The sequence below is a fragment of the Nothoprocta perdicaria genome, unplaced genomic scaffold, assembly GCF_003342845.1.
Source record: "Nothoprocta perdicaria isolate Ctin4 unplaced genomic scaffold, notPer1 scaffold_6, whole genome shotgun sequence".
NCBI classification, from domain to species: Eukaryota; Metazoa; Chordata; class Aves; order Tinamiformes; family Tinamidae; genus Nothoprocta; species Nothoprocta perdicaria.
The window spans coordinates 5372124-5384202 of NW_020455865.1; the positions used below are offsets into that span (position 1 = coordinate 5372124).

General features: G+C 52.9%; 1 protein-coding gene across 1 annotated transcript in view; it reads right to left on the reverse strand.

The window, feature by feature from the left end:
* FAM102A (family with sequence similarity 102 member A) overlaps positions 1-11364 on the reverse strand; it is a 32490-nt gene extending 21126 nt beyond the window's left edge. Inside the window, exon 1 of the mRNA XM_026049232.1 lies at positions 10741-11364. Within this exon, the coding sequence (XP_025905017.1) occupies positions 10741-10886 (146 nt within the window). The 5' untranslated portion in view covers positions 10887-11364. The remainder of the gene's footprint in view (positions 1-10740) is intronic.
* Positions 11365-12079: the final 715 nt, after the last annotated feature.

Below are 12079 nucleotides of genomic sequence, written 5' to 3' on the forward strand. Positions count from 1 at the left end.
CGTGTGTATTGAACGGCGAAAGATGCATTTGCTCTTTTGGAACTCCGATCATGTACTGAATCACCGCACCACCTCCCACCTCTATTGTTCCCATCGACTAAGTTGGAGCTGGATTAGCCAAGAAGGAATCATGTGCCAAGCTGTCGGAGCCTTTTCTTAGYGCTTTTCTTCTCATAGGCAAATTTGCAAGGATTTGGGGTAGACAAGGAGCAGATCTGCATTGCAGATTTCACTCGGGTCTGCCCAGGTCAGGCATCAGCCTCGACATTCAGGTCGTTGTGCACTGGGGCTGTGCTCTCTCTGCAGGCTCTCGAGGAAGCCCTAATCCCGCCGCGACCGCTTTGTGCTGTGGTCCTCTGGGCTGCTTTACAGCTCACGTCCCCCAAATTCGGAAGAACTTGTCTAAATCCGGGCGGAAAAAGAGTTCTTTCAGACCTGATTTTCCACAACTGTGACTGCTGAACAATCCCACTGTGCTCCCTGTACAAAACAGGCACGTTAACTGTTTAACTGAAAACGGTCCCCGAATTCTTACCTTACACTTCCAGCCAAGTCAGTCAGAGTCAGGGAAGCCAAACCAACCCAAGCTGAGACCTCCACGTGACGGGAGGAAGGCAGGCAGAGACAGGGGCGGATTTGGGTTGATTACCAAGAAAACTGCACAGTAAAACACAGAACAAAAGTCGGAGGAAAGGGGACAAACTCCCTCCTCCTCCATCCTCCCGCATGCCTATTTACTCTTTGGGCAAATCCCTGTTGCAGTTTCCCCGGTAGCTCTGCAGATAAAGCAGCGAAAGCTTCAGAAGCACCCAAGAACTTCAGAAAAACACTTGTGGGCTCTGCACAGATGCTTACAGRAATAAGGTGGATTCATTCACTGTGTTTAGGAGGCCACTGATGTTTCCGGAGCAGGTCGTAGGTTGGAAAACCCGTTCACTTGTGGCAGAGCGCAGAAGCAAAATGAAGACTCCCTGATTACCGGCTGCTGATGTATTTATAAACTTCCTTCATCCCCTAAGTGGTAGCTGTCATTCTGAGCGATTCCAGATTTGCCCTTTGCTGTCCAAAGTTAAACTCTTAGTGAAGAAAGAGAGTGGAATCTGAAGGGGGAACAGATTATAGCTGTCCTGCATGTGCGTCGCACACGGGCTGTGGGAGACGGCTGCAGCTCCGGGAGGCAGGAAAGCCGTGTTTATAAACAGATGCTCTTATAGAAGAATGTTACCTTTCAAAACCAACCAAAACAAACAAACACGACACCCCCCTCTACAAGATGAAAACCAAGACACGGCTCAGCTCCATATTCCAGCATTTTGCTGGGACAGCAAAACTGAAATGAGAACCAGGCAGKGAACTGACACTAGACTAGGAATAAAACCCCTAACGTGAGTGACCCTTGTGCCTAATGGAACTTCTTTTCACCATTAAGGGAAATTTATGTCACATAAAGACAAGCTAAAGCCAGATTAATTAAGTGATTAATTAAGTGCCATTTTCTGCCAATATCACCCTGTTTCAGCCAGGAGAGTTTGCCAACGTAGCCGTAGCACAGAAATCTTTATAGTGTAAATTAAAGSTCGTGTGAAGCCAAGTTCATTTCTGCAGCAACTTGGTTAATACCGTGCGATGCAGCAGCACTGTAATTTGGCTCAAGTGCAATGGAGAGCCCTTCAGTAAATAAGCTGCCCGAAGTCAAYCCCAGCGCTACAAGTAGGCTTAGTTCCCAAAGAGGTAACACCCTGCTATGCCCAGACACGTTCTGCTCTGAATCACTCATACATGGAACACTTCTGGTCAAAAAAGCAAATACAACAGSGGAGGAGGGAGCCCTTTATACCTTAGCAGCCCTTCTGATCCATCAACACAGGTCTTCCCCAACGTTGCTTTCTTAGGGGCTTTGTTCAGCTGCGCAAGCCAAGTCACTGGCTTGCAGTCACAAAGCACGAGCGCTTTCCACTGAACTTCAGGCCCTTGTGTTGCTCTTGCAGCCTCCTGCTGATGAACTGCAGCCGTGGTCCTGCAGAAGAGGCCTGTGCTTCATCAGAGGAGCACAGAACGAGCTGCACGGATGACTCCCCGCCACGCGCGGGCCACGCTCTGAATCGTAGCCCGTCCTGATGCTTCTTCCCACCGCTCCCCATTGCCCTGACTCCGGAGCGGGCCAGACCCAGCACTGCTCTGAACCTGCTGGAAAACCACAACCCATCTGTTGTGCAGGTTGTCCATCCGAGACGAGGAAAGGGCCAGGTCAGATGCAGAGGGGACAGGAAGGGGGTCGAGACACAGCACTAAGATGAGCTCCTTGCAACCTTGCTCCTCTGCAACCACCGCYTCAGAACAGCAGTTCTTCAAGCCAGGCAATTTCACAAACTACATCATGGTTAACAGCAGAATATTGGGAGGATTCTGGGTTTTGTTACAGCAGTTTGAGCTGCTTACGCCTTTGGGAGACATCAGAATGAGCTCCCACGGCTCTAGTGGCAGCAGTGGGTTTTTGAGCATCAGAGAGTATTTACCTCCTCCGTGGCTGTCACTACCAACCGCAATCAGATAAATGTCCTTGATTCGCCACTATTGTGCGCAAGTGACATTGGAGATGAGTGTGAATCACTTTCTGGAAGAAAGACAACATACAGATTTGTTTTGAAAGAACAGGCAGGCTTACATAAAGAGCAGGAAAAGCCTTYGCTATAACCTTACATCAGAAGCTGATCTTAGAGAACACTCTGCAAACAGAGGACAGGCCGCTACCCCTAGGAGAAGGGCAAGGGAGTATTGCATGAAGCAGAAAGGTAGAAAATGTGAAAAGGAAAAATGCAGAGGTAAATACACTCCTCCTCATGACAGAATTTCCCTTGTGRCAATGAGGACCGCAGGCTACTGAGGACAAAACATGAGTGTTGCACTCGAAAAGAATCCCATATTCACGCAGATTTGATCACGGGGTGCTACCAAAGAAATAAAACACATTGAACCACTTATAAAAGCCAGGAGAGGCTAGAGAGTAGGCCAGAGAGTAACCTCTTCCTGCAGAGAGGTTACGCCATCATTATGTGTAAGAGGAGCAAGAAGCTGCTCTCCGAAACATCCGTTACCGCTTAGCAGGGAAACGGGAYGCTGGGCTCCGCGGGGCTGCAGCTCCTGCTTCCTTCGAGCGCAGCGGAGCACCAAGAGCCCGGGAAGGYGCCCGGGGTTTTAAGTGCTCTGCCTTCCTCCCTCGTCCTCAGCAACGTGCAGGCATGAGCTGCGTGACAACGCGAAGAGGAACTAGCAACAGAAACAGAAAGTGCCCGATGGAAACGCAGGCAGCCCTCTCCCAAAGCCCGTGCGTGCACATGAGTGCGACAGAGCCGACTCACTGAAACAGYGATGCCAACCTCTCCCCGGGCACCCTTGGAAGGCGGCTCCTTGTGCGGGTAACGCGAGTGAGTCTGGCACGAGGCTCCCCACCAAAGCTGCCCRAGAAGCTTGCGCTGCTCCAGCCAAGCCTCTGGCTCACCGGGAGCACTCTTGTTTTGATGAGCAACGTGATCCCCGTGGGCGGGAAAATAAAAAATGACTGTGTGGAGAACRAGGGGATCTGAAACCTACGTCAGGTTTAGTTTTGGCCACTAAATTTTGTGCCAGTTACAGTCACAATGTGCAGGTCGCGAGGAAGGCCCAGCAACGCGGGCCCACAAATCGTTTGTGTGACAGGGAGCCCAGATCCCTGTTAATRATCATTAACCCAGTGTCCGCCGGGGACACATCTGGCAGCAGGCATTTCATACCCAGTTTTACTCAGGAAGCAAAACACGAGCATCTTAAGCTGAAACSCCGAGGCCACTGGCTTTTCCCAGCGCTCCCTATTAAGGAATCCTTGATCTGCTTTCCCACTGCAAAGCCAGGCTGCAGCCCAGTGTTTGATGGCTTCTGAGAGGCACTGAACAAAGCCTTAAATCTGACTGATGCTGCAGCTCGCCAGCCCTGCCAGAACGCGACACCCCCTACCCTCTTCCTTCCTCCCATGCAAGCGGCCTCAGAGCTCTGCGTCTCAACAGCCTCTTCATTTCTTATTTAGCACACAGCATACGGCAGTARAAGTATTTTTAGCTTCAGTCCCATCTCCTGGAGTAACACAGGGCCTTCTTCAAGGCCTCCTCTCGCCACAGAAGCGCTGATATATTCAGGCAAAGGAAAGGCTTGACGCTGTTCTCGCCAGCTCAGCTGCTTTCTGTCCACAGGGAAAGCATCCGCTACGGACGGACTGTATTCGCTGCAGCTTATCTAGAACATCCTGTCTCCTCGACATTTGCCTCCTCCCAAGCCTCTGGTCTCTGAGCATTTCCTCTTCATCTTCTTCCTCGCCTCCCTCAACCCCATCCCGTTTCCTTCATCTTTTCCTCCGCTCTTATCAGTCGAGCTACACGGGAGACCCATGAGTGAGAGTGCACATGAGAGCGGCGTCCATGAGGATCAGCAAATTGGAGGGGGGCAGAACAATCCCCTTTCTGGCCCCTCAGCAGATCCGAAACGCGACGAACAACAAGGCCCTTCATGCAGGGAACACAGGCCCAACTGTTCGCCCGGTGGGAAGCGCCTTTCAAAGGTGGGTGCTGGATCGAGGCGCAGGGTCCCGCGGTACCAGAGCGCCCGTGACGCCGAGCCGGGAGCCAGGACAGCGCTGCCTGTCGCGCACAGAGGAAAAGCAAGGCTCAACTGCAATAATAAYGATAAAAAAAGCCTTTTGGCAGGAAGGAGAAGTCTAATGCTATGGTGGGGTAACATGCGCAGCCACCTGAAATAACACGGAGCACCTTCASTGTTGGTATGAGGTCGCAGGCCCCACAAGCAGATCCAAATGTTGCTCCAGGCCACTCCTAAAGACTTACGGTTTATTCTAGAGCGAGACAAAGCTTCCAATTAATTGCTGTGCCACCCCYGCGGGGGCTGCAAGGCCTGCTCTCACAGCGCCCGCATGGTAGCTCACCCAGGAGGATGCAGAGCACATCCTGTCTGAGGGGAGGCCGCACACCGAGCCGCATCCGTCCCCGTCCCCAGGCAGCCGCGCGCCAAGGCGGCCACTGCCACAGCCGCCGTGCCGGTCCCGGGGCTCACGGGCGAGAGGCTGCTGATCCCAGGGAGAAGCTGAAGTCTTTCCTGGAAATACGTGGTAGCAGGCGCAAAATTCTGGAAGAAAACAGATTTATGTGGGCGCCTACCTCATTTACACAGAAAATGGCACCTGAAGAGCCTGCCAGTGGCAACTTGTAACCTACTGAAATGCCACCATCAGTGCAGCAAGACCAGAGGCTCCCGAAGGCACGCACCAAATCCTCAAAAATACATCTGCCAAGCTGACTGCAGAAAAACCTGAAGAATAAACAGCCTGGAAGCCGTTTATGATTTCTCCCGTACTGCAGAAATACACACCCGTCTGGAAGGCGGCGGGGAGAGCAGCACTGCCAGGCTGCACTGCCAGGCTGCAGCCCACAAGCGCCCACCTCCAAGCAGGGCACTGCTTTCCAGGGAGCAGCTTCCCAGCCGCACGGACAGGGCTCTTGCTAAGASTGGGCTGTCCCAGCAGTGCCCGCTCAGCACCAGCCACGGGGGACTGGGTTTAAAAATGCACTGCCTGGTGCCGTACACACGGCRCATCGGTCCCGGAGCGTCACGTTTACCATCACAGAGGCAGCCCCGACCTGGGTTTCAGCCTAACGGGCTGGATGGGTCCTAAAGCCGGGACCTGGGACAGGAAGAGATGAGTCTGACGCGAAACGATGGGGCCCTGTGAAGCTGCTGCCTCTGCGGGTGCRGCCGCCGAGCCCCAAGAAGCCCCAAGGGAGCCGGTGGCCAGCAAGCCCCTCGCGCTGCTCCACCAGCCCGCACTGCCTTTTCCCAACACCTTCAGCCTAGCAGAGCAGCCCCAGCTGCTGCTCCCAAGAGCAGACATTAGCTGCCCTGCTGTCCTGATCTCATAGAGAACCTTCTTTTCATCTTTGCTGTCCAATTCCTCTCTGTGATTTTCAGAAGGCAAGTAGTGCAGATGCCACATCTTAATATTAGCTTGAATTAGGTTGTGTTTTCTTGCAAATCATTCCTAGAGGCTGCATTCAACTGCCTCCTCCATTAACACCCACAGCTATTCTCGAGGCCGCAGCCAGGAAGGCAGGATTTAAGCACAACTAATTGAAAGAAGCTGCTCCAGAGCATTAAAGACTCCCTCTCTCAATCCGTWTATTTGGAAAACCTTTATATAAAGGGAAAGGCTTCATTTTTCAGACATGCCTGCAACAAAAGGTCTTTTAAAAGCAGCCATCACGCMACACGTTCCAGCAGCCAGGGCTAAAACGGGGTCCGGAGGATCCCTGTGGAGCCACACGCAAGCACTGCCCCATCACAGGCGCCCGTGAAGCAAAAGGCACAACTTGGCCAGCAACCCTCCCCTCGCACTCCCGCTGGTTCTCTCTCCTCTTCACAGCCTCCAGCAGGAAGGATTTAGCCACCAAACCTTTGTTTCAAGGCAGACAATGGCAGATTTAAATCTCACCTGGGCTGAATCAGTCCCGTTCATGGAACAGTTAACTCTTTTCAGGTCAGAAAGAGGCAAACTCAGTAATTCTGGATAGCTGTGGGGTCTCTAACATTGACACGGGGCTGTCTGAAGCCTGAGCACAGGTTTGAGCCTCTCCCCTTCAGACAGGGGGGCATTTCSAGCCAGGCATTAGTAGGGCGACACTTTCCCCTTTTTTAATTTTTATAGGACGTGAGTATAAGCTGTGTGTGTGTCACCCAACCATAACGACACTTTGCACACTTGGCATTGCACCAGCAGAAGAAATCAGGCAGATCCCCAAATACCTGCATTTTCCTCGTTTTTCCGGGTGCAGCTTCACCCCGACCRCCCGTGGTGCAGGAAGGACCTTTCACTCTTCCCTGGGGAAGAGCCAGCAGGTCGAGTCAGAGCTTTCTCAGTGTGGGCTGCACCCGGGAGCACCTGGAAGCCAGAGCAGCCTCCTTGGGGCTGCACACGAAGGGCTGCGGAGGACGGAACACGGGGCTGCTGGCGGGGGTGCCAGGATCTGGATACCCATCTGGGACACTACACGTGCTTGAGGAACAGGCTCCAAGGAAGCGCAGCTCCCATCGAGACCAACAGGCCTGCTCATCAATGGGGAACATAAGCTTTTTTGCCTTCAGAAGGCGACACGGAGGCTGGCTTCACCCTTGCCAACCAGCCCATCAACTTGGAGGCCAAGAGCACTCTGCTCTCGCTCCACATTGACAGCGCCAGCAAAGGCGGAAGAATTTTACCAAAATATCCAAAGACAAGAGCTTACAAACTGCGGCTGCCTGTGGGTTCAGGTCCCCTTTGGGCATCCACTAGTCTGGCTAACCATCCGCTTCCATCGGCCAGGGCCCAGGAGGTCCCTCCCCATCCCTGCCTGCAGTGATCCGAGATCCCCAGATAAGGAGGCTGCATCATCTCTCTAGGAACAAGGATCCGCAAGCCCTCAAAGAGCCGCAGATCGCTACAAACGCAGCAGCCCATCTGCCTCGCAGGAGYGGTTGCCATGAGCACATTACTAGTTCTGCGCCACTTCTATTTTTAAAAGATACTTGGGAAGCACTCGAATGCACTGGCGATTGCACTATTTAGGTACCTGGATGGATACTATTCAAGGGCTGTATCGATACTTCTCCGTGGGAAAACACAGCACCCGTGCAGGAAAACCTACCCCTGGCGCGGGTGCATTTGCAAACARCAACTCCTGGAACCCAACAGGGGAGCACTGAACTGACAGACAAGATGTTTTTCACGCAGAGCAACAGATACTGAAACTGGTAAGATGAATCGTATCCTCAGAGGACCCCTCGGCGCTGCGCGAGGGTGAAGACTTCACAAAGAGGAAATTCACGGTGTGTAAATTGCAGCTGCAGTCACCAAAATGCCCAGGGTCTAACGCAAGGCTTAAACACAGCATGTGTGCGTAGGGAAAGAGGGGGGGAAGAAACAGACAAATACCTGCCTGGGAGAAAACGAAAAGGACCCAGAGGAGATCCTCAAGCCAGCTGAGCGTGCTGACAAGCCCTGGAGCTTTTCCAGGATGCTCTAAATTCCGGGGAGCGTTGAGCCTTACTGCATTTCAGGCAGGTTCCCTTCTCTGGCGGGCGCAGGGCCACTCGCCCCATCRCTGTCGGGATGGGGTCCCCTTCCCTGCCCGGAATCCACGGGCCCCTCCAGCTGTGCGGGGTGGAAAGGTGGGTCACAGCCCGGGATGGAGCGGCCTTAGAGCAAGGATGGGCAGCAAGCAGAGCTTCCAGCTTCATGCAGCCCCATTTGGCAACTGGTCGGATACATCATCACCTCCCTGCCCTCCGCAGCAGGGCAGGAGCCTCCCCAGCTACAGTCATCATGAAAAATCTGTCTGGGAAGAGCGAGCTCTTCAGAGACACCCCTCTCTTCTGCAACACGGAATTTACTTAATTAGGGGGAAAAAAAAAATCACCTACTTTAGCTTGTCCTAAATTGGGAAGTTTTCAAAGCTACTTCCCCCTCCCCTCATTTACAGGCTCAGAGTCACAGGAGGCACCTAATGCAGATGAAGTCATGGAGAGAAGAGCTGCTGCTCTGCTCGACCAGATCACTTTGGATGCCCACGGATGCAAAAGGAGGCTTGAACGCACTGCAGAGCAACCAGCCAAACCTTGCTGCTCGCTGCAGGAGGGCTCCCCAGACCTTACAGCTCCAAAGGCCCTCAAAGACTTCTCAGAGCGTTTGATTTCAGAGAAACGATCACAGATCACCACTCACACACATCTAATACAACGTGGCCACAGCATCTACTTCCCTTCTGCCTTTCCCCAAATCCTCAGAATTTCAGAAAGGTCATGGAAAGATGTTCCAGGAGTACCGAGCAGAGCCAAGACAGSATCCGGTGGCCTCGCCACAGGGCAACTCTTCTCTTTATTGGCCCTGGAAATTCACCCTTCTTGCAGTTGCTCTAACTGCAGTGGGGGAAAACATTTGGAAAAGGTCAAGTGACTCAACGGCAGTGAGCCCTGCACCTTTCCGAGCAGGAACAGCTTTCCATGTGCCTCCAGTTACGCTGCAGGCAGGTCRGGGGAAAGGCCGCACACCGAAGGGCCTTCTGCACGGGGAACCCTCAGCAGGCCAGTCGGGGGGAACGTGGTTTAAACGACACCGGATTTTGCTGCGGGGCCACACGTGCAACCTGCAGCACACCGAGAGAGCGGCTGAACCTCGGCCAGCTCGGCCAGCAACGCCCCGCAGGGCTGGCCGGGCGCGCGAGCCCGGCGCTGCCGCACGCGGCCCCGTGCCCAGCTGGGGACGCGGCGCTGCCAAGAACCAGGTCCCTGCGACCCTCTCCAGGGCAGCTCATTTCCTTACGACTCCAGGGAGCAGAGGGGTTAATTTCTGCCCAAGTTCCCATGCTGTTTGAATTCCTTAGATAAGCTGCTTCCACCAAAGCCAAGGATCTAGCCTCAGGGGAGAAAACTGTAAGGAAAAGCTCCTTTGATAGATTTTCTTCAAAAGATTAATTTTAGAGACCATTTTCAGAGGTATGCCATGCCTGTAGTTTCCATAAGCTACAGATGATGTTTCACTCTGCACCTGGAATTAAAACCAAGCTTAGAGCGATTCTCTGTGGCTTCTGTTTGCATGACAGAAGTGTTTTACACTTGCTCAGTGAAATCACCCCTTCTGCATTGAGAAAGCTCCTCCATCCTTAGTGTACAGCATCATAAACGGAAAAACCAGACCAAACCCAGATTTAATCCTCAGATAAAGAAATCACCAACTGGCACAAACAAATACTGTACCTTTAAAAATGAGTAGTCACTTAGGAAAGCAAAAAAACAAGTTCTGAGAGGCACTAAAGGCTCCTTTCACATCTYGAGGCAGAAAGCAAGTCCAGGCTGTTATGGAATTTGTATTTGCATAGTGCTCRGTGATAATCTATGTGCATAGTTGGAAACAAAGCAAGTTTTTATTAGCAATTAGTAGCAAGAGGGGGGGCAGATTTGTCTGAAGGAGTTAGAAAGAAAGCAAACACAGGCAGGACAACCTTTAAAAGGCTGCAAGGCGGCAAAATGGTCCTCTGTGACAGGKCTCTTTAAAAAATAATGCAGCTATAAACTGGGAAACTCAATGACATTTGTTCCAGAAGATAAACTGTGTCTTTAATACTGACAACTTTGACTCCAGGCAGCAGTTTTCCCTTGCACAGCAATTTGCAATGCAAAGCAGGCTACTTCCACTCTCACCAAGAGCAAAAGAGGGCAAAGTTGGGAAGGGTCCATCTGCTTAGCCTAGATGGCACCTTCCTGCAGGGCTGAGCTTCAAGTCAGGCATGAAAGCAGCAGASCACAGGTCTAAAACAGCGTGTGAAAATTGGGGTTAGGGAGGCAAAAAGAGAGCAAGAGAGAGGTGGAAAAAAAAAAGAAAGAAAGAAAGAAAAAGTTTTCATCCACAAACCCTAACCTCTCTCACGGGGTGCAATCCCCCCCTTCCTTCAAGCCTTTGAAAAATGTCAATCCAGCTCAGGCTGTAAGGAGGCTCAGAGCTCTCCAGCTACATTCTTGCCCCTCTCTGGAGAACGATGTGGCACGTGGGGCCCTAAAACACAGCTATTAAAATCACATCAAGGGGCAGGCAAGTGGTAGCCATATGCCGAACCACTGGAGTGCAGAAACAAAAGCAGGCAAAGAACAGGAGGAAGCAAGMGAGCTCCTTACCTGCTGGATAAGCTGGCAAAGTCTCCTCCATCTAGCAGCCTGATTTTGCAGAACAGCACCCCGTTCACAAAGGGGACGGCAGTCAGCTCTTCCAGAGTGAAGCTTGTCTGAAATTTGAACTTCTTCTTCTTCATCAGGAAAGCCATGGGCAGATTCAGCGTGGAAAGGCCAGGAATTCCAAGCAAGATTAGGGAGGAGCAGCTCGACACACACGGACAAACGCGGGAACGGCGGCGGCCGCTCCGGGAGCGCGAGCAGGGAGTCAATCCCAGTTCAGTTACAGTGAGGGCCCTGCTTCAAACGCACAATCCTCTTCTCTTTGGTGCTTGGCTCTGGCTGCGGGGTCATTGCCACGGCAGGCTTCAGGCGGGGAGGAAGAGCACAGAAAATATCCCTGCAACATCTCCAAGGGAAAAAGACGGGAGAAAAATAAGTCCCAGCTCCAGACCAGCAGGAGCTGTCCCGCTCAGAGGCTGCAGGGCTCTGTGTCCATCAGATCTCCTCCGGAAGGCGTCTCTCATGGGAAGGCATCTTGCATCCCTGCGAAGAAGCCCCGGCTCGCTCACGGGGCAGCCAGCTCCTACCTCCTCTTCTTGTGCAACCACTTCATGCAGGTCTCTGGGTCAGCCTTGGGGAGGGAAATGAGTAAATTAGTCCCAGCCGCTCTCAGGCTCCTCCTCCTCTAAAACCTGTTTGGATGGATAACATCGAGCCCAGGCTCACAGCTGCCCGAAGAGGAATGGCCCCAATTAGCCTGGCCCCAACACCCTCTTCTTCCTCCTCGCCTAGGGGAGCTTTCCTGCTGGAGCCCCCCTCGCAGGGTCTGTCTTTACCAGCAGTTAATAAGAAATTTTCTTTTAAATATATTTTCACCCACCATCTTCAGAAGCAATTTACAGAGCAAGCTCAGTCTAACACACAGCCTAACAACAGCAAGCCTTGAGAAACGCACAAAATTGTTTGTTTTCTGTTTTCACAAGAGCCCCGAGCCGACCAGCCAGCCCAGCCAGGGCCCCCGGTCGCCGCGGCCGCTGCTCTGCGACCCACATTTCCACGGCACCTAAGCCCGGAGGCCCAAAGCTGATTAGTGTCTCCGGAGGACGAGGCTATAAACAACCCTCACATGGACCAGAACCGGTGCCTGGGAGTTAACCCCAGCCAAGCTCCTGCTCCCTCATGGAGGGTTTTTTTGTTTTGATTTGCTGATGAACACCCGAGCAGGCAGAGCCGCTGCAACGGGAGCCCTGCGTGCCCGTGCGCTGAGCTGCTGCTCGGCCTCAGCCCCTTCCAGCCCCCCGCGCCGAGACCCGCGGGGACCTCGGCGGCCTCCGGAGTCCCG